Genomic DNA, 19,046 nt, shown 5'->3' with positions numbered 1-19,046 from the left:
GAGGGAGAGAGAGGAGGATGGACGGTAAGAGAGAGACGAGCTGGGACGGTGCGAGAGGGAGGATGTAGGACAATGGGAGAGAGAGGAGGTGGGACGGTGGGAGAGAGAGGATGTGGGAAGGTGGGAGAGAGAGGAGCTGGGACGGTGGGAGAGAGAGGATGTGGGAAGGTGGGAGAGAGAGGAGCTGGGACGGTGCGAGAGGGAGGATGTGGGACGGTGGGGAGAGAGGAGGTGGGACGGTGGGAGAGAGAGGAGGGACAGTGGGAGAGAGGAGGTGGGAGGATGGGAGAGAGAGGATGTGGGAAGGTGGGAGAGAGAGGAGCTGGGACGGTGTGAGAGGGAGGATGTGGGACAGTGGGGAGAGAGAGGAGGGACGGTGGGAGAGAGAGGAGGTGGGACGGTGGCAGAGAGATGAGTTGAGACGGTGAGTGAGGATTTGGGACGGTGGGAGAGAGAGGAGGTGGGACAGTCGGAGAGAGAGGAGGAGGGACGGTGGGAGAGGGAGGAGGTGGGACAGTGGGAGAGGGACGAGGTGGGACAGCTGGAGAGGGAGGAGGTGCGACGGTGGGAGAGAGAGGTTGTGGGAAGGTGGGAGAGAGAGGAGGTGGGACGGAGGGAGAGAGAGAAGGTGAGACGGTACGAGAGAGAGGAGGAGGGACGATGGGGGAGAGAGAGGAGGTGGGACGGTGAGAAAGAGAGGAGGTGGGACGATGAGAATGGAAGGAGTTGGGACGGTGGGAGAGAGGAGGTGGGAAGGAGTGAGAGAGAGCAAGTGGGATGGTGGGAGACACGAGGAGGGACGGTGACAAAGAGAGGAGGAGGGACGGTGACAAAGAGAGTAGGTGGGACGGTAAGAGAGAGGAGGAGGGACGGTGAGAGAGGGAGGAGGTGGGATGGTGGGAGAGAGATGAGTTGAGAGGGTGAGTGAGGATTTGGGACGGTGGGAGAGAGAGGAGGTGGGACAGTCGGAGAGAGAGGAGGAAGGACGGTGGGAGATAGAGGAGGAGGGATGGCAGGAGAGGGAGGAGGTGGGACGGTGGGAGAGAGAGGATGTGGGAAGGTGGTGGGAGAGGGGAGGTGAGATGGTGGGAGAGAGGAGGGACGGTGGAAGAGAGGAGGTGGGACGGTGGGAGTGAGAGCAGGTGGGATGGCGGGAAAGCCAGGCGGTGGGACGGTGAGAGAGAGAGAGTGGGTGGGATGGTGAAAGGGACGGAGGTGGGACCGTGAGAGCGGAGGTGGGATGGTTGGAGAGAGAGGAGGTGGGATAGCGAGAAAGAGGGAGGAGGTGGGACGGTGAGAGGGAGAGGATGTGGGACGGTGAGAGGGAGAGGATGTGGGACGGTGGGAGAGAGAGGAGGTGGGACGGTGAGAGGGAGAGGATGTGGGATGGTGGGAGAGAGAGGAGGTGGGACGGTGAGAGGGAGAGGAGGTGAGACGGTGAGAGGGATAGAATGTGGGAGGTGCGAGAGAGAGAAGGAGAGAAGGTGGGAGAGAGAGAAGGTGGGACAATGGGAGAGAGAGGAAGTGGTACCGTGAGATAGAGGGGAGGTGCAACGGTGGGGGAGAGAGGAGGGACGGTGGGAGAGAGGAGGTGGGACGGTGGGAGAGAGAGGAGGTGGGACGGTGGGAGAGAGGAGGTGGGACGGTGGGAGTGAGAGCAGGTGGGATGGCGGGAAAGCCAGGCGGTGGGACGGTGAGAGAGAGAGAGTGGGTGGGATGGTGAAAGGGACGGAGGTGGGACTGTGAGAGCGGAGGTGGGACAGTTGGAGAGAGAGGAGGTGGGACGGTGAGAGGGAGAGGATGTGGGACGGTGAGAGAGAGAGAAGGAGAGAAGGTGGGAGAGAGCGGAGGTGGGACGGTGGGAGAGAGAGGAGGTGGGACAGAGAGAGAGGAGATGGGAACGCGGGAGAGGGAGTAGGTCGGACAGTGAGAGAGAGAGGAGGTGGGACGGGGAGAGGAGGTGGGACGATGGGAGAGAGTGGAGGTGGTTTGGTGGGAGAGAAAGGAGGTGGTTCATTGGGAGAGAGAGGAGTTGGGACGGTGGAGAGAGAGGAGGTGGGATGGAGAGAGAGGAGGTGGGTTGGTGAGAGAGGAGGTGGGACGATGGGAGAGAGTGGAGGTGGTTTGGTGGGAGAGGGAAGAGGTGGGACGGTGGGAGAGAGATGAGGTGGGATGGTGAGAGGGGATGTGGGATTGGGAGAGGATCTGGGATTGAGAGGTTTGTAGGGAGAGAAGAGCAGGGAGTAGGACATTGAACAGGTGCAATGCGGAGGTGAGAAAGAGAATGAATGAGAGTGATGGCATGGGAGTGGAGAGAGGAGAAACATTGAGGAGGAGGGCACTTTTAGTCATATGATGAAGCTCAGATTTATAGACTTGTGGTGGTGGTGCGGGGTTAGTGGGAGATGGTAGACCTGCTAGAGCGAAGACGACATGAAGTTAAAATATAGAAGGAGAAGCAGGGTACGGGTTGGAAAATGGAGAAAGGAAGGAGTGAGATAGTGAAGATCCAGAGACATTGTTAAATGAAGTGGTAAAGATAGATGAGCAGGACAAGAATTATTACAATGTTCTACTAATCTTCCCTGCAGAATAATTTTTGTAACTGTGATTGCCATCAGTATTTTTTGTATTTTGTTGAATGTCTCTAAGTTGTTGGGAGTGTAGAAAATGATATGGCCATTTTGAAACATTAAATCGGGTAATCCTCACAAAGCAGAGAGTGATGATGGGATAGGCCAGGGTTATAGAAAGAGGCACTGTTTCCTCTCGAGTTATGGCCTCAGCCTGCACACCATCCAGGACATCTTCAAAAGGAGGTGCCTGAAGAAGGTTAAATCCATTATTAAGGACCCCCAACACCGAGGACGCACTCTCTTCTCATTGCTACCATCAACGAGGTGATACAGGAGCCTGAAGTCAAACTCTCAACCACTCGGGAAAAGCTTCATCTCCTCCACCGTCAGATTTTTGAATGGTCTATGAATCCACGAACTCTGAGTCACTTTGCTCTCTTTTTCACTGTTTATTTATTTTTTATATTTCCTACAGTAACTTGATAATCATTTGTTGGTAATCATTTATCAAAACTCTCTGGACTCTGGGCAGGTTCCAGCGTATTGGAAGACAGCTAATGTCACACCACTTTTCAAAAAAGAATGTAGGCAAAAGACGGGTAACTATAGGCCAGTTAGCTTAACATCTGTAATCGGGAAACTGCTTGAAGCTGTCATTAAGGAAGAAATAGCGAAATGTTTAGAAAGGACTGGTTCCATTAGACAGACGCAGCATGGATTCAGAAAGGGCAGATCCTGTTTGACAAACTTACTGGAGTTCTTTGAGGACATAATAAGTGCAGTGGATAGAGGGGAACAGGTGGACGTCGTATACTTGGATTTCCAGAAGGCGTTCGATAAGGTGCCACACAAGAGACTTTAAAATAAGATATGGATGCATGGAGTCGGAGGAAGTGTATTGGCATGGATAGTTGATTGGTTAACCGATAGAAGGCAGAGAGTTAGTATAAATGGGTGTTTCTCCGGTTGGCAGTCTGTGGTGAGTGGGGTTGGTGCTGGGCCCGCAGTAGTTTACCATTTATGTTGGTGATTTGGAAGAGGGTACAGAGGATGTGGAGTGTCTGCAGAGGGATATAGATAGGTTAAGTGAGTGGGCCAAGGTCTGGCAGATGGAACACAGTGTTGGTAAATGTGAGGTCATCCACTTTGGAAGGAATAATAGAAAAGCAGGTTATTATTTAAATGGTGAAAGATTGCAGCATGCTGTTGTGCAGAGGGTCTTGGGAGTGCTTGTGCTTGAATTGCAAAAAGGCGGCTTGCAGGTGCAACAGGTTATTGAGAAGGCAAACGGAATGTTGGCCTTCATTGCTAGAGGGATTGAATTCAAGAGCAGGGAGATTATGCTGCAGCTATATAGGGTACTGGTGAGGCCGCACCTGGAGTACTGTGTATGGTTCTAGTCTCCATACTTGAGGAAGGATATATTGGCTTTGGAGGCAGTGCAGAGGATGTTCACCAGGTTGATTCCAGGGATGAAGGGGTTAACCTATGAGGAAAGGTTGAGTCGCCTGGGACTGTACTCTCTGGAATTCAGAAGAATGAGAGGGGATCTTATAGAAACATACAAAATTTTGAAAGGGATAGATAAGATAGAAGTAGGAAACTTATTTCCATTGGTAGGTGAGACTAGAACTAGGGGACATTGCTTCAAGATTCAGGGGAGAAGATTTAGGATGGAGATGAGTAGAAACTATTTTTTCCAGAGAGTGGTGAATCTGTGGAATTCTCTGCCCAGGGAAGCAGTTGAGGTTTCTTCACTAAATATATTTAAGGAAAAGTTAGATATGTTTTTACATAGTAGGAGAATTAAGGGTTATGGGGAAAAAGGCAGGTAGATGGAGCTGAGTTTACGGACAGATCAGCCATGATCTTATTGAATGGTGGGGCAGGTTCGATGGGCCGGATGGCCTACTCCTGCTCCTATTTCTTATGTTCTCATGTTGATAGGTAATTTTTTTGTCCTGCACTATATTGTTGCCACAAAACAACAAATTTCATGACACATTATCAGTGATGATGAGCCTGATCTGATCCTGAAATATAAGTAGTGCAAGAAGGGTCTTGGCCTGAAACGTCGACTGTACTCTTTTCCACAGATGCTGCCTGGCCTGCTGAGTTCCTCCAGCATTTTGTGTGTGTTGCCTGGTAGTGTTCATGGCTGATGGAATCCGAATCAGGATTAATAACACTGGCATATGTCATGAAATTTGTTGATTATGTGGCAGCAGCACAGAGCAATACATATTAATGAAAACTGTAAGTTACACTAAGTAAATATATATTATGAAGTTAAATTAAATTTTAAAAAGTTGAATAAAGGAAAAAGTTGAACTAACTTAATTAAAGTGCAAAAAAAAGAGAAAATGTAGAGTGGTAGGGTTCATGGGTTCAATGTCTGTTCAGAATCTGATGGCAGAGGAGAAGAAGCTGTTCCTGAATCACTGTGCATGTGCCTTCAGGCTCCTGTACCTCCTCCCTGATGGTAGCATTGAGAAGGGGGCATGACCTGAGTAGTGGGGGTCCTTAATGACAGATGCCACTTTTCAGGAACATCGCTCCTTGCAGATGTACTGGATGCTGGAGAGGATAGTGCCCATGATGGAGCTGACTGAGTTTACAAATTCCTGCAGCTCATTTCGATCCTGTGCAGTGTCACCCCTCAATACCAGTCAGTGATGCAGGCAGTTAGAATACTCCCCACATTGTAGAAATTTGTTCAGAAATCTGATGGTTGAGCGGAATAAGCTGTTCCTAAACCATATCTAAATACACATATATTCATGTGCTGTGAGTTTCGGACTGCAGAGATGCTGCAGTACTGCCTGCAACTGGCAGGGGGCAGACCCTCAGAAGGATAAGGGAGTTGTTGGTGCAGAATCAGTGTCCCACAAACTCCTACTGAACTGTATAACTCCATAATAATGATCGAGCTGAAGTGACAGCAGAAGTATATATTGGCTTTTGGAGTTGTGTGTGTGTGTGCAGTTCCAGTCACCTACCCACAGGTAAATTATCAATAACATTAGAGGATTACAGAGAAAACTTACAAGGATGTTGTCCATACTTGAGGGCCTGAATCACAGGGAAAGGATGAATGGATTTAGGACTTTACTCCCTGGAGCAGGGGAGAGTGAGGAGACATTTGATAGGAGTGTATAAAATGATGAGGGGTATGGATAGGGTAAATGCAAGCAGGCAAATGCATTGTAAGTACTGAGGCTGTAGGTTAAGGGTGAAAGGTGAAATGTTTAAGGAAAACATGAGGGGGAACGACTTCATTCAGAGGATGGTGTAAGTGTGGAACGAGCTGCCAATGTGTGTCGTGGATGCTGGTTTGATTTCAACATTTAAAAGAAGTTTGGATAGGTCCATGGATGGGAAGGGCATGGAGGACTATGCTCCAGGTGTGGGTCAATGGGACTAGGGAGAAGTTTGGATAGGTACATGGATGGGAGGGGTATGGAAGACTATGGTCTGGGTGTGGGTCGATGGGACTAGGGAGAAGTTTGGATAGGTACATGGATGGGAAGGGCATGGAGGACTATGCTCCAGGTGTGGGTTGATGGGACTAGGGAGAAGTTTGGATAGGTACATGGATGGGAGGGGTATGAGGATATGGAGGGTTATGGTCAAGGTGTGGGTCGATGGGACTAGGGAGAAGTTTGGATAGGTACATGGATGGGAGGGGTATGGAGGGCTATGGTCCAGGTGTGGGTTGATGGAACTAGGGAGAGGTTTGGCATAGACTAGATATGCTGAAAAGTCTGTTTCTGCGTTGTAGTGCTCTACAATTTTTTGTAGGACTTTGATCAAAAACTGAGACAGGCCCTTCCAGTGCAGTACTGAGGGTGTGCTGTGTTGTCACCGGTGTCAGCTTTTGGTCGCTGTCATTAGAAAGCAGCTCCCCTTTGCACTCTCAAGGGATGTAAAAGATCCCTTGGGCCTATTGGGATATGAGGGAACTTTCCCGTCTCCTTCCAAAACCAATAGCCTTCACTTCCATTGCCCTTACAGATCACTCCTTATCCACTGACTGGCACCAGCACCAACTTGAGGAACTTTGCCAGAATCCCACAGGCACTTCTTGGCGGGTACCTGCAGGTGAATGCTTCTTTTTATTTTATTTCATTTCGAGATACAGCATGGTTTTCAGGTCATTCTGGCCAAGAAGCAGGCTTTTCAGCACATCTAGTCCATGCGAAACTTCTCCCTGGTCCCACTGACCCACACCCACACCTTAGCACTCCATATCCCGCCCAATTACACCCATGTGACCAATTAATGTTCCAATTAACGCCCCCACAGGTCTTGCCCCCCGACCCCCCCACCTCCGCCCCAAGAGTTCCTTACCTGGAATCCCCTGCGACCTTGCACTCCGCGGACACCTGCCGGTCCCATCTCACCCTGCATTGGAACAGGAGAGGAGAGGTGAGTGTAACAGCAGCAAAGGTCAGCAGTCACCCACAGACGTAGCAACGTGTATGAGGATACTGGTAAGTACATACACTTGTAGTAATGTCCGCATGCACAAGTTCACGCAGAAGTGTTTGCGTGTAAACACACACACGTGGGCGTATAAGAGATGAGCACTGATGGAGGTGAGTGTGGGAGGTAATATTGGAGGTAATTATAACATAGAGGGAGGGTATTCGGCCCATCTGGCAATGGTCTCTCCATGCAGCCCCATTCCTCTGTTCCTTTTGCATGCGCATCCAACTGACATCGATCGTCACCTCCATCTGAACCATCCTTGCAGGCAGTGAGTTCCAGAAAATTACTACCCAATATGGATAAAACTTTCTCCCCTGCATCACAACACCCCAAGACCATAAGGCAGAGGAGCAGAATTAGGCCATTTGGCCCATCGAGTCTGTTCCATTTTATCATGGTGATCCATTTCCCTTCTCAACCCCAATCTCCTGCCTTCTCCCTGTATTCCTTCATGCCCTGACTAGTTAAGAATCTATCAAACCACCACCTTAAATATACCCAATGATTCTGCCTCCACAGCTGCCCGTGGCAACAAATTCCACAGGTTCACCACCCTCTGGCTAAAGAAATTCCTCATAATCTCCGTTCCAAATGGACTTCCCTCTATTCTAAGGCTGTGCCGTCTGGCCATAGACTCTCAATCATAGGAAACATTCCCTCCACGTCCACTGTATCGAGGCCTTTCAACAATCAACAGGTTTCAATGAGATCCCCACCCCTCCCCCATTCTTCTGAATTCCAGTGAGTACAGGCCCAGAGCCATCAAACACTCCTCATATGACAAACTTTTCAATCCTGGAATCATTTCATGAATCTCCTTCGAACCTTCTCCCACGTCAGCACATCCTTCCATAGATAAGGGAACTAAAACTGCTCACAATACTTGCTTTAGAAAGCCTCAACGTTATATCCTTGCCTTTATATTCCAATCTTACCCCAAACAACAAATCCATCCGCATTTGTCCACATCTTAAGCTAGCTGCCTACCGGTCAGAATCTCACCCACTTCTATCGTGTCTGCCCTCCGAATTGCTCACTCCTATCCTGCCACCCCTTTATTACCCATTCACAGATCATTCAATAGGTGATAGGTGAGACCAGGGGAGAAGCTGAGAGGTAACAAGGGGAAAAGGTAAAGGGCTGGAGAAGAAAGAATCTGAGAGGGAAATAAAGGAAGGAGGAAGGGCACCAGGGGTTAGGTGATGAGCAGATGAGGAGGAGAGGAGGGGTAAGAGTGGAGCCTGAATACCATTCCCTGTTCCGACCTATCAACTGCCAGTTTGTACTCCTTCCCCCCTGCAACTTATTCTGGCTTCTTTCCCCCTTCCGCTCCAGCCCTGATGAAGTATCTTTGCCAAAAATATCAACTATTTATTTCCCTCCATAGATGCTGCCTGACCTGCTGAGTTCCTCCAGCATTTTGTGTGTATATTAATCAAGACTTCCGGAGCTAAATATTCCTATGCGTGTGTCAAAGGAGCCTGAGATGGCACAATTACAGCTACCGTGGTCAGAAAACTGGGCGGGTCCTGGATGGGAAAATGGGATTTCAGGGCAAGAGTGGTCAGATCCTTTTCCAAGGATTATCCCAGAGGGTGATTGATTCCAGAAAGTTCACACGGACTGCTCAATCTCAGCGCAAGCATATTCAAGGGAAGAGTCTGTGTGAGGGCCATTGTCCCTTCTAAGCTGTGTGGTGCGTGACCGTGCAGTAACTGCAATGCTCCCGCGCACATCGCCTTTGTTGCCACACAGCTGGAATTGGACACAGCTAGAAAAAAAACTTACAAAACGTGAAATATTTTCTTTGGACTGCATTTCATTCTACCCTTCAATTAATAAATTAAATCAAAAGTGAGTTTTCTATTTTCATTCTAAATATTCATAGTATGCACGTTGCAAAAAAAACATTTAAAGTGCCACGTAGATTTTAGGTCGTGTAAAAATTTCCTTCTCCGAGCTAAGGCTGGTTCATGCAGTTCTTAAATACATTAGAGGGAGCATTGGTGAAGGTGTCCTGAGGCGAGCCCTACAATTGATGAGGAGCACATTAAACATGATCAAGACTCAACAACCAATGGTGTTGTACCCCTTTGAAGCACGCTTCCCCAGCAACCCCCAACAAACCTGATTAACCCGAGCCTAATCACGGGATAACTTACAATGGCTAGTTAACGTACCTGGCGCACCTTTGGACTGTGAGAGGAAGGTGGAGCGGCCAGGCGAAAGCCCACACGTTCCACAGGAAGGATGTGCAGAGACTCCTTACAGAACGGTGCCAGAATCGAACTTAGTACTCTGAACACCTTGAGCTGTAATAGTGTTGTGCTAACCGCTACACTACTGGAGAAAGTGTAGATGGCAGCCCCTTAATAGCAGTGAAGGACAGAGGGATTTGGGGTCTTAGTTGATGGCTCACTGAATGTGTTGCGCATGTAGATAAGACGGTGACGAAGGAGTATTGCATCCTTGCCTTCAGTGGGAATGTCGCTGAGTGGAAGATTAAGGAATTCATGCTGTGGCTGTATAAAACTTTAGTCAGACCACACTTGGAGTAGGTTTGTTTTATTTGTTGAGTGCACAACGAAATATGGTGTTTGCATTAAATCATATACCAAGGATTGTGCTGTACAGCTGTAGATGTCATTACACTGCTGGCATCAATATGGCATGCCCACAGCTCACTAACCTCAACCCCAACGCCTTTGGAAGGTGTGGAAACCGAAGCACCCAGGGGAAACCCATGCAGTCACAGGGAGAACATCCTTTTAGATAGCAGCAGAAGCTGAACCCACATCTTACAGCTGATGCTGTAGAGCTCTACGCCAACTGCTATACTGCCATGCTGCATGGTGCTTTGGAGGAATCTCACCAAACAAGGTCCACCTCTCTGTATCAGCCTTCAGGGCTGGGGTACTGCAGTCACTAAAGCACTTCCCAATGTGCTGTACTGTATGTGGGGAACATGTAGAGGCCCTCCGCTGGTCAGGGTCGACCAGGGATATTGCATCCTAGCTGTCTATGTGATATGCAAGCCAGGGCAGTACGATATGGGGAGCAAGTTGTTGCTCATGCAACAGGCTCCCCCTCTCCACAAGGCTTAGGCAGGAACAGCAGAGGCCGGTACAGTTTGGCACCAGCAAGGCAGCAGCAGCCTCCAGTCAGCGTTGAACTCAGCATGGGATCTCCTTAGGGATTCCAGCTCTGGATTTCTCCCCTCGCAGTTTACTCCTGAATCCTTCCCCATGAGTGAGTATAGCTGCAAGGCAGTGAAGGTTTGAGATCAGAGTTCTCCTAGATGAGCTGCCAACCACAGCTGACGAGCCCCATCTGCCCAAAGTGACTGGTTTTAAGGCAGCAGTAACATGCCTTTGACCCTTCTCCTGTCAGTAGAAACAGTGCTGCCAGGCTTAGTAGCTAAGCCACACGTGAAGGCCAGGAGCTGGACATGGTTGTCAGAGACTATTTGCGACGCATGTCATTGGGATCAGTTAATAGGTTAAAGTTAAAGTCTGTCCCAAGCCTTGTGGCCCATCAGGCCGGTGCTGTGGCGTGAAGCAACTGAGAGTACGAGATCCCCCCCCCCGCCCCCAGATAGGGCTCCAGTCTATCGCGAGGTTAACCCCCAGCATTTGCTGGTACCCATTTTCAGCTGGGTGGACTGGAGCAGTGTGTGGTTAAGTGCCTTGCTCAAAGACACAACACACTGCCTTGGCCGAGACTCAAACCCACAACCTTCAGATCGTGAGCCCAACGCCCTAGTTAATAGTTAGTGGGAGCTTATCCCCATTACCACCCTCAGCTATGGCAATCTTACAGAACACGTGGACATGGAACTATACAGTATTGTGTGAAGTTCAGGTTTGTCCCATTGAGGGAAGGATGTGGAGAGGGTGCAGGAGAGGTTCACCCGAATGCATCCTGGATCAGAGAGTGCGACAGGTTGGAGAAACGTGCCTTGCTCTCAAAAGAGTTTGGAAGTTGAAAGAACACAGGATAGGGATAGACTGGGTCGACAGTCAGAATCCTTTTCCTTCAGGATGGAAATTTCAAAAACCTGAGGATATGATTCTAAGGTTAGAGAGGGGTAAGTTTAGGAGTTGTCGATCCAGCCTGTAATGCACTGATGGGTGTGGTGATAGAGGCAGGCACTTTCGGGACATTGAAGTGACTCTTAAATAGGCACGTGGATGATAGAAAAATGGTGAGTTATATGCAAGGGAAGGGTGAGATTGATCTTAGAGTAGGTTAAATTGTCAGCATAACATTGTGGGCTGAGGGCCTATCCTGTGTGTTTTAAGAGGCTGCTTGACAGACACATGAATATGAATATGCGGGGAGGGAAGGGATATGGATCATGTGCAGGCAGAAGGGATTTAGTTCAGTTTGGAATCACAGAAGAACAGATGTGGTGAGCTGAGGGCCTGTCCATAGTTAAAGACAAGACGTAGGAGCAGAATTGGGCCATTTGGCCTATCGAGTCTGCTCTGCCATTCCAGCACGGCAGATATATTATCCCTCTCAACCCCATTCTCCTGCCTTCTCCCCGTTACCTTCAACAGCCTGAGGAATCAAAAACTTATCAACCTCCACTTTAAATATACCCAATGACTTGGCCTCCAGACCTGTCTGTGGCAATGACTTTCACAGATTCATCACCCTCTAACTAAAGAAATTCCTCCTCATCTCTTCTAAATGGACATTCCTCCATACTGAGGCTGTGCCCTCTGGTCCTAAACTTCCCCACTATAGGAAATCTTCTCTTCATGTCCAGTCTAAGCCTTTGAACATCTGCGTGACTGGCTGCGTTCCTCCAGCGGTTTGGATTTCCAGCCGCTGTAGGACCTGTTCCAGTGCTGTTCTGTTCTATGGTCTACGTGTTTCTGACATACACTACATCAACGGGGAGCGCTGCACTGCTTCCAGCATCCCAGCTGCGAAGGCTAATGGGAGAGATGTGGCTCACCTTTGGACTTCTCAGGAAAAGGCACCAGGAAAGCATGGTAACATAGTGGTTAGTGAAGGCTTTACAGTGCCAGTGACCCAAGTTCAGTACCCACTGCTGTCTGTAAGGAGTGAGTACATTCCCCCCGTGACCTCCAGTTTCCTGCCGCATTCCAAAGGCATACACGTCAGGGTGAGTAAGTGGGCATGCTACGTTGGTACTAGAAGCATGGTGAGACTTGTGGGCTCCCCACACGCATCCTCGGATGCAAAACGACACATTTCACTGTAAGTTTCAATGTACACGTGACAAATAAAGCTGATCTTTAATCTTCGGAACACCCTTGGTCATTTTACATCATTTAAGGTGCTTTTACCTCCCCCTTCGACAGTTGTTGTATTTCAGTGGCACATTTCCAATCAATATCAGTTTGACTAAACAGTGGCTGTGAGCCTGCGATTTATCCCAGTGTTGACAAGCCTGCCAGCTCCTCCGCCTCTCAGGCCGGTTTCTGGAACTTTCCTGCAGGATCCCAGGTACTGAATGGAGTGTATGTCATTCAGTGTTCCTGTGCCTCTGGGCCAAGAACCATCTCCCCCCCACCCCCACAGTGGAACTGTGTAAACATGTGTCGCCAGCCGGATCAGGCAACCTTGCAGCCTTGTACAGATCAGCAAACAATAAGCCTTTGAGCGAGCGAGACAAACACACCAGTCTTTCCAACAACTCAAAATAACCAGTCTCCTAGGAAAGGCAGTGAAATGAAATCCGGGATAAATTCAGGCCCTTGTGAAAAGGCCACAGAGAACGGGGATGCCTGCGGGAGGATGCAGTCCATTCTCTCGAGGGGTACCAGGCTCCGGAACAGCACCTCTTCTGAGAAGTGTGATTGTATACGGGAGAAAACGTGAATGAAAGAAGGGAGGGAAGGGGACAGAGGAGGTGAAAGAGAGGAGGAAAGCTGGTGGAACACACACAGAAAATGGGAACACACTCAGCAAGTTGGGCAGCATCTATGGAGGGGAATAAGGAGATTAAATAGTTGACATTTTGGGCCGAGACCCTTCATCAGGAAAACGGTGAGGCGGGGGGGGGGGCCGAAACATCGACTGTACTCTTTTTTTTAGATGCTGACTGGCCTGCTGAGTTCCTCCAGCATTTTATGTTTGTTGCTCGTCTACCCGCACCACACTTTCCCTGTAGTTTTTACACTTCATTCTGCATTGTTACTGTTTTACCTTGTTCTCGCTTGAAGCACTGTGTAATGATCTGATCTGTATGAATAGTATGTAAAACAAGCTTTTCACTCTATCTTGGTACATAGAAAACACAGAAAACTGACAGCACAGTACAGGCCCTTTGGCCCACAAAGCTTGCCGAACATGCCCTTCCTTAGAAATTACCTGGGGTTACCCACAGCCCTCTATTTTTCTAAGCTCCATGTACCTACCCAGGAGTCTCTTAAAAGACCCTGTCGTATCCGCCTCCACCACTGTTGCTGGCAGCCCATTCCACGCACTCACCACTCTCTGCGTAAAAAACTTATCCCTGACATCTCCTCTGTACCTACTTCCAAGCACCTTAAAACTGTGCCCTCTCGTGCTAGCCATTTCAGCCCTGGGAAAAAGCCTCTGACTATCCACACGATCAATGCCTCTCATCATCTTATACACCTCTATCAGGTCACCTCTCATCCTCCATCACTCCAAGGAGAAAAGGCCGAGTTCACTCAACCTATTCTCATAAGGCATGCTCCCCAATCCAGGCAACATCCTTGTAAATCTCCTCTGCACCCTTTCTGTGGTTTCCACATCCTTCCTGTAGTGAGGCAACCAGAACTGAGCACAGTACTCCAAGTGGGGTCTGACCAGGGTCCTATATAGCTGCAACATTACCTCTCGGCTCCTAAACACAGTCCCACGATTGATGCAGGCCAATGCACCATATGATTTCTTAACCACAAAGTCAACCTGCACAACAGCTTTGAGTGTCCTATGGACTCAGACCCCGAGATCCCACTGATCCTCCACACTGCCAAGAGTCTTACCATTAATACTATATTCTGCCATTATATTTGACCTACCAAAAATGAACCACCTCACACTTATCGGGGTTGAACTCCATCTGCAACTTCTCAGCCGAGTTTTGCATCCTATCAATGTCCCACTGTAACCTCTGACAGCCCTCCACACTATCCACAACACCCCCAACCTTTGTGTCTTCAGCAAATTTGAGGCACAGTTGGAAATTGGCAAGTATGATGTTGTGGGAATAAGGGAGACATGGTTTCGAGTGGACAGGGCCTGGGAAATGAATATTCAAGGGTATACGTCCTATCGAAAGGACAGACTGATGGGTAGAGGAGGTGAGGTGGCTCTGTTGGTGAAGAATGATATTCAGTCCCTTGCAAGGGGGGACATAGAATCAGGAGATGTAGAGTCAGTATGGACAGAACTGAGAAACTCTAAGGGTAGAAAGACCCTAATGGGAGTTATCTACAGGCCCCCAAACAGTAGTCTGGATGTAGGGTGTAAATTGAATCAAGAATTAAAATTGGCATGTCGCAAAGGTAATGCTACAGATGTTATGGGGGATTTCAACATGCAGGTAGACTGGAGGAATCAGGTTGGTACTGGACCCCAAGAAAGGGAGTTTGTGGAGTCCCTTCGAGATGGATTCTTAGAACAGCTTGTACTGGAGCCTACCAGAGAGAAGGCAATTCTAGATTTAGTGTTGTGCAATGAACAGATTTGATCAGGGACATCGAGGTAAAGGAGCCATTAGGAGGTAGTGACCATAATATGATAAGTTTTAATCTACAAATTGAGAGGGAGAAGGGAAAATCAGAAGTGTCAGTATTACAGTTGAACAAAGGGAACTATGGAGCTATGAGGGAGGAGCTGGCCAAAGTTCAATGGAACATTACCCTAGCAGGGATGACAGTGGAACAACAATGGCGGGTATTTCTGGGAATAATGCGGAAGGTGCAGGATCAGTTCATTCCAAAGAGGAAGAAAGATCCTTAGGGGAGTAAGGGGAGGCCCTGGCTGACAAGGGAAGTAAAGGACAGTATAAAAATAAAAAAAAAGTATAACATAGCAAAGATGAGTGGGAAGCCGGAGGATTGGAAAACTTTTAAAGAGGAACAGAAAGTAACTAAAAAGGCAATACGCGGAGAAAAAATGAGGTACGAAGGTAAACTAGCCAAGAATATAAAGGAGGATAGTAAAAGCTTCTTTAGGTATGTGAAAAGGAAAAAATAGTTAAGCCCAAAACTGGGCCCTTGAAGACAGAAACGGGTGAATTTATTATGGGGAACAAGGAAATGGCAGACGAGTTGAACAGGTACTTTGGATCTGTCTTCACTAAGGAAGACACAAACAATCTCCCGGATATAGTAGTGGCCAAAGGACCTAGGGTAATGGATGAACTGAAGGAAATTTATATTAGGCAGGAAATGGTGTTGGATAGACTGTTGGGTCTGAAGGTTGCTAAGTCCCTGGGACCTGATGATCTGCATCCCAGGGTACTTAAGGAGTTGGCTTTAGAAATCATGGACGCATTGGTAATCATTTTCCAATGTTCTATAGATTCAGGATCAGTTCCTGTGGATTGGAGGGTGGCTAGTGTTGTCCCACTTTTCAAGAAAGGAGGGAGAGAGAAAACGGAATTATAGACCGGTTAGCCTGACATCAGTGGTGGGGAAGATGCTGGAGTCAATTATAAAAGATTAAATTACGACACATTTGGATAGTAGTAACAGGATAGGTCCAAGTCAGCATGGATTTACAAGGGGAAATCATGCTTGACTAATCTTCTGGAATTTTTTGAAGATGTAACTATGAAAATGGACAAGGGAGAGCCAGTGGATGTAATGTACCTGAACTTTCAGAAAGCCTTTGATAAAGTCCCACGTAGGAGATTCGTGGGCAAAATTAGAGCACGTGGTATTGGGGGCAGAGTACTGACATAGATTAAAAATTGGCTGGCAGACAGGAAACAAAGAGTAGCGATTAACGGGTCCCTTTCGGAATGGCAGGTGGTGACCAGTGGGGTACCGCAGGGTTCAGTGCTGGGACCGCAGCTGTTTACAATATACATTAATGATTTAGATGAAGTGATTAAAAGTAACATTAGCAAATTTGCAGATGACACAAAGCTGGGTGGCAGTGTGAAATGTGAGGAGGATGTTATGAGAATACAGGGTGAATTGGACAGGCTGGGTGAGTGGGCGGATGCATGGCAGATGCAGTTTAATGTGGATAAATGTGAAGTTATCCACTTTGGTGGTAAGAACAGGAAGGCAGATTATTATCTAAATGGAGTCAAGTTAGGAAAAGGGGAAGCACAACAAGATCTAGGTGTTCTTGTACATCAGTCACTGAAAGCAAGCATGGGGAAGTACAGCAGGCAGTGAAGAAAGCTAATGACATGCTGGCCTTCATAACAAGGGGAATTGAGGATAGGAGCAAAGAGGTCCTTCTGCAGCTGTACAGGGCCCTGGTGAGACCACACCTGGAGTATTGTGTGCAGTTTTGGTCTCCAAATTTGAGGAAGGACATTCTTGCTATTGAGGGAGTGCAGCGTAGGTTCACAAGGTTAATTCCCGGGATGGCGGGACTGACATATGTTGAAAGATTGGAGCAACTGGGCTTGTATACACTGGAATTTAGAAGGATGAGAGGGGATCTGATTGAAATATATAAGATTATTAAGGGATTGGACACGCTGGAGGCAGGAAGTATGTTCCTGCTGATGGGTGAGTCCAGAACCAGAGGCCACAGTTTAAGAATAAAGGGTAGGCCATTTAGAACGGAGTTGAGGAAAAACTTTTTCACCCAGAGAGTGGTGGATATATGGAATGCTCTGCCCCAGAAGGCTGTGGAGGCCAAGTCTCTGGATGCTTTCAAGAAAGAGATGGATAGAGCTCTTAAAGATAGTGGAATCAAAGGTTATGGGGATAAGGCAGGAACTGGATACTGATTGTGGATGATCAGTCATGATCACAGTGAATGGCGGTGCTGGCTCGAAGGGCCAAATGGCCTACTCCTACACCTATTGTCTATTGTCTATTAATAACCCATCCCTCCACTTCTTCATCTAGGTCATTTATAAAAATCATGAAGAGTAGCGGTCCCAGAACAGATCCCTGAGGCCATTACTGGTGACCGACCTTCATGCCAAATTTGACCTGACTCTTTGCCTTCTGTAGGCAGGTCAGTTCTGGATCCACAAAGCAAGGTCCCCTTGGATCCCAAGCCTCCTTACTTTCTCAATAAGCCTTGCTTGGTGTACCTTATCAAATGCCTTGCTGAAATCCATATACACTACATCTACTGCTCTACCTTCATCAACGTGTTTAGTCACATCCTCAAAAAATTCAATCAGGCTTGTAAGGCATGACCTGCCTTTGACAAAGCCATACTGACTATTCCTAATCATATTATGCCTCTCCAAATGTTCATAAATCCTGCCTCTCAGGATCTTCTCCATCAAATTACCAACCACTGAAATAAGACTCACTGGTCAATAATTTCCTGGGCTATCTCTACTCCCTTTCTTGAATAATGGAACGTCCGCAACACTCCAATCCTCTGGAACCTCTCCCGTTCCCGGTGATGATGCAAAGATCATTGCAGAGACTCAAATCTCTTCTCTCACCTCCCACAGTAGCCTGGGGTACATCTCATCCGGTCCTGGTGACTTATGCAACCTGATGCTTTCCAAAAGCTCTAGCACATCCTCTTCCTTAATATCTACATGCTCAAGCTTTTCAGTCTGCTGTAAGTTAACCTTACAATCACCAAGATCCTTTTCCGTAGTGAATACTGAATCAAAGTACTTATTAAGAACCTCTGCTATACACACTTTTCAATTGTCACACTTGATTGGTCCTATTCTCTCATGTCTTATCCTCTTGCTCTTCACATACTTGTAGAGTGCCTTGGAGTTTTCCTTAATCCTGTCCGCCAAGGCCTTCTGATGACCCCTTCTGGCTCTCCTAACTTCTTTCTTAAGCTCCTTCCTGATAGCCCGATAATCTTCTAGATCTCCATCATTACCTAGTTTTTTGAACCTTTTGTAAGCTCTTCTTTTCTCCTTCACTTGATTTACCACAGCCTTTGGACACCACAGTTCCTGTACCCTACCATCCTTTCCCTGTCTTGTTGGAACATTCCTATACAGTACTCCATGCAAATATCCCCTGAACATTTGCCACATTTATTCCATACATTTCCCTGAGAACATCTGTTCCCAATTTATGCTTCCAAGTTCCTACCTGATAGTCTCATATTTCCCCTTACTTCAGTTGAACACTTTCCTAACTTGTCTGTTCCTATCCCTCTCCAATGCTATGGTAAAGGAGATAGAATTGTGATCACTATCTCCAAAATGCTCTTCCACTGAGAGATCTAACACGTGACCAGGTTCATTTCCCAATAACAGATCAAGTACAGCCTCTCCTCTTGTAGGCTTGCTACATATTGTGTCAAGAAACCTTCTTGAACACACCTAACAAGCTCTACCCCATATAAACCCCTTGCTCTCGGGACATGCCAATTGGTATTTGGGAAATTAAAATCCCCCACCATGACAACCCTGTTATTATTACACCTTTCCAGAATCTGTCTCCCTATCTGCTCCTCGATGTCCCTGTTACTATTGGATGGTCTATAAAAAACCACCCAGTAGAGTTATTGATCCCTTCCTGTTCCTAACTTCCACCCAGAGACTCCGTAGACAATCCCTCCATGACTTCCTCCTTTTCTGCAGCCAGGACACTATGTCTGATCAACAGTGCCACACCCCCACCTCTTTTGCCTCCCTCCCTGTCCTTTCTGAAACATCTAAAGCCTGGCAAACGAAGTAACCATTCCTGCCCCTGAGCCATCCAAGTCTCTGTAATGGCCACCACATCATAGCTCCAAGTACTGATCCACGCTCTAATCTCTTCCACTTTGTTCATGATACTCCTTGCATTAAAATAGACACATCTCAAACCATTGGTCTGAGTGTGTCCCTTCTCTGTCACC

At 47.7% G+C, this 19,046-nt stretch overlaps 1 protein-coding gene across 1 annotated transcript in view; it reads right to left on the bottom strand.

Moving 5' to 3' along the window:
• col9a3 (collagen, type IX, alpha 3) overlaps window positions 1-19,046 on the bottom strand; it is a 213,701-nt gene that overhangs the window by 113,860 nt on the left and 80,795 nt on the right. Inside the window, exon 22 of the mRNA XM_063073738.1 lies at window positions 6,927-6,980. Coding sequence (XP_062929808.1) covers window positions 6,927-6,980 — 54 coding nt within the window. The remainder of the gene's footprint in view (window positions 1-6,926; window positions 6,981-19,046) is intronic.

The sequence above is a fragment of the Mobula hypostoma genome, chromosome 2 (assembly GCF_963921235.1).
Source record: "Mobula hypostoma chromosome 2, sMobHyp1.1, whole genome shotgun sequence".
Classification (NCBI taxonomy): domain Eukaryota; kingdom Metazoa; phylum Chordata; class Chondrichthyes; order Myliobatiformes; family Myliobatidae; genus Mobula; species Mobula hypostoma.
This window is presented reverse-complemented; position numbering and strand designations above follow the sequence as displayed.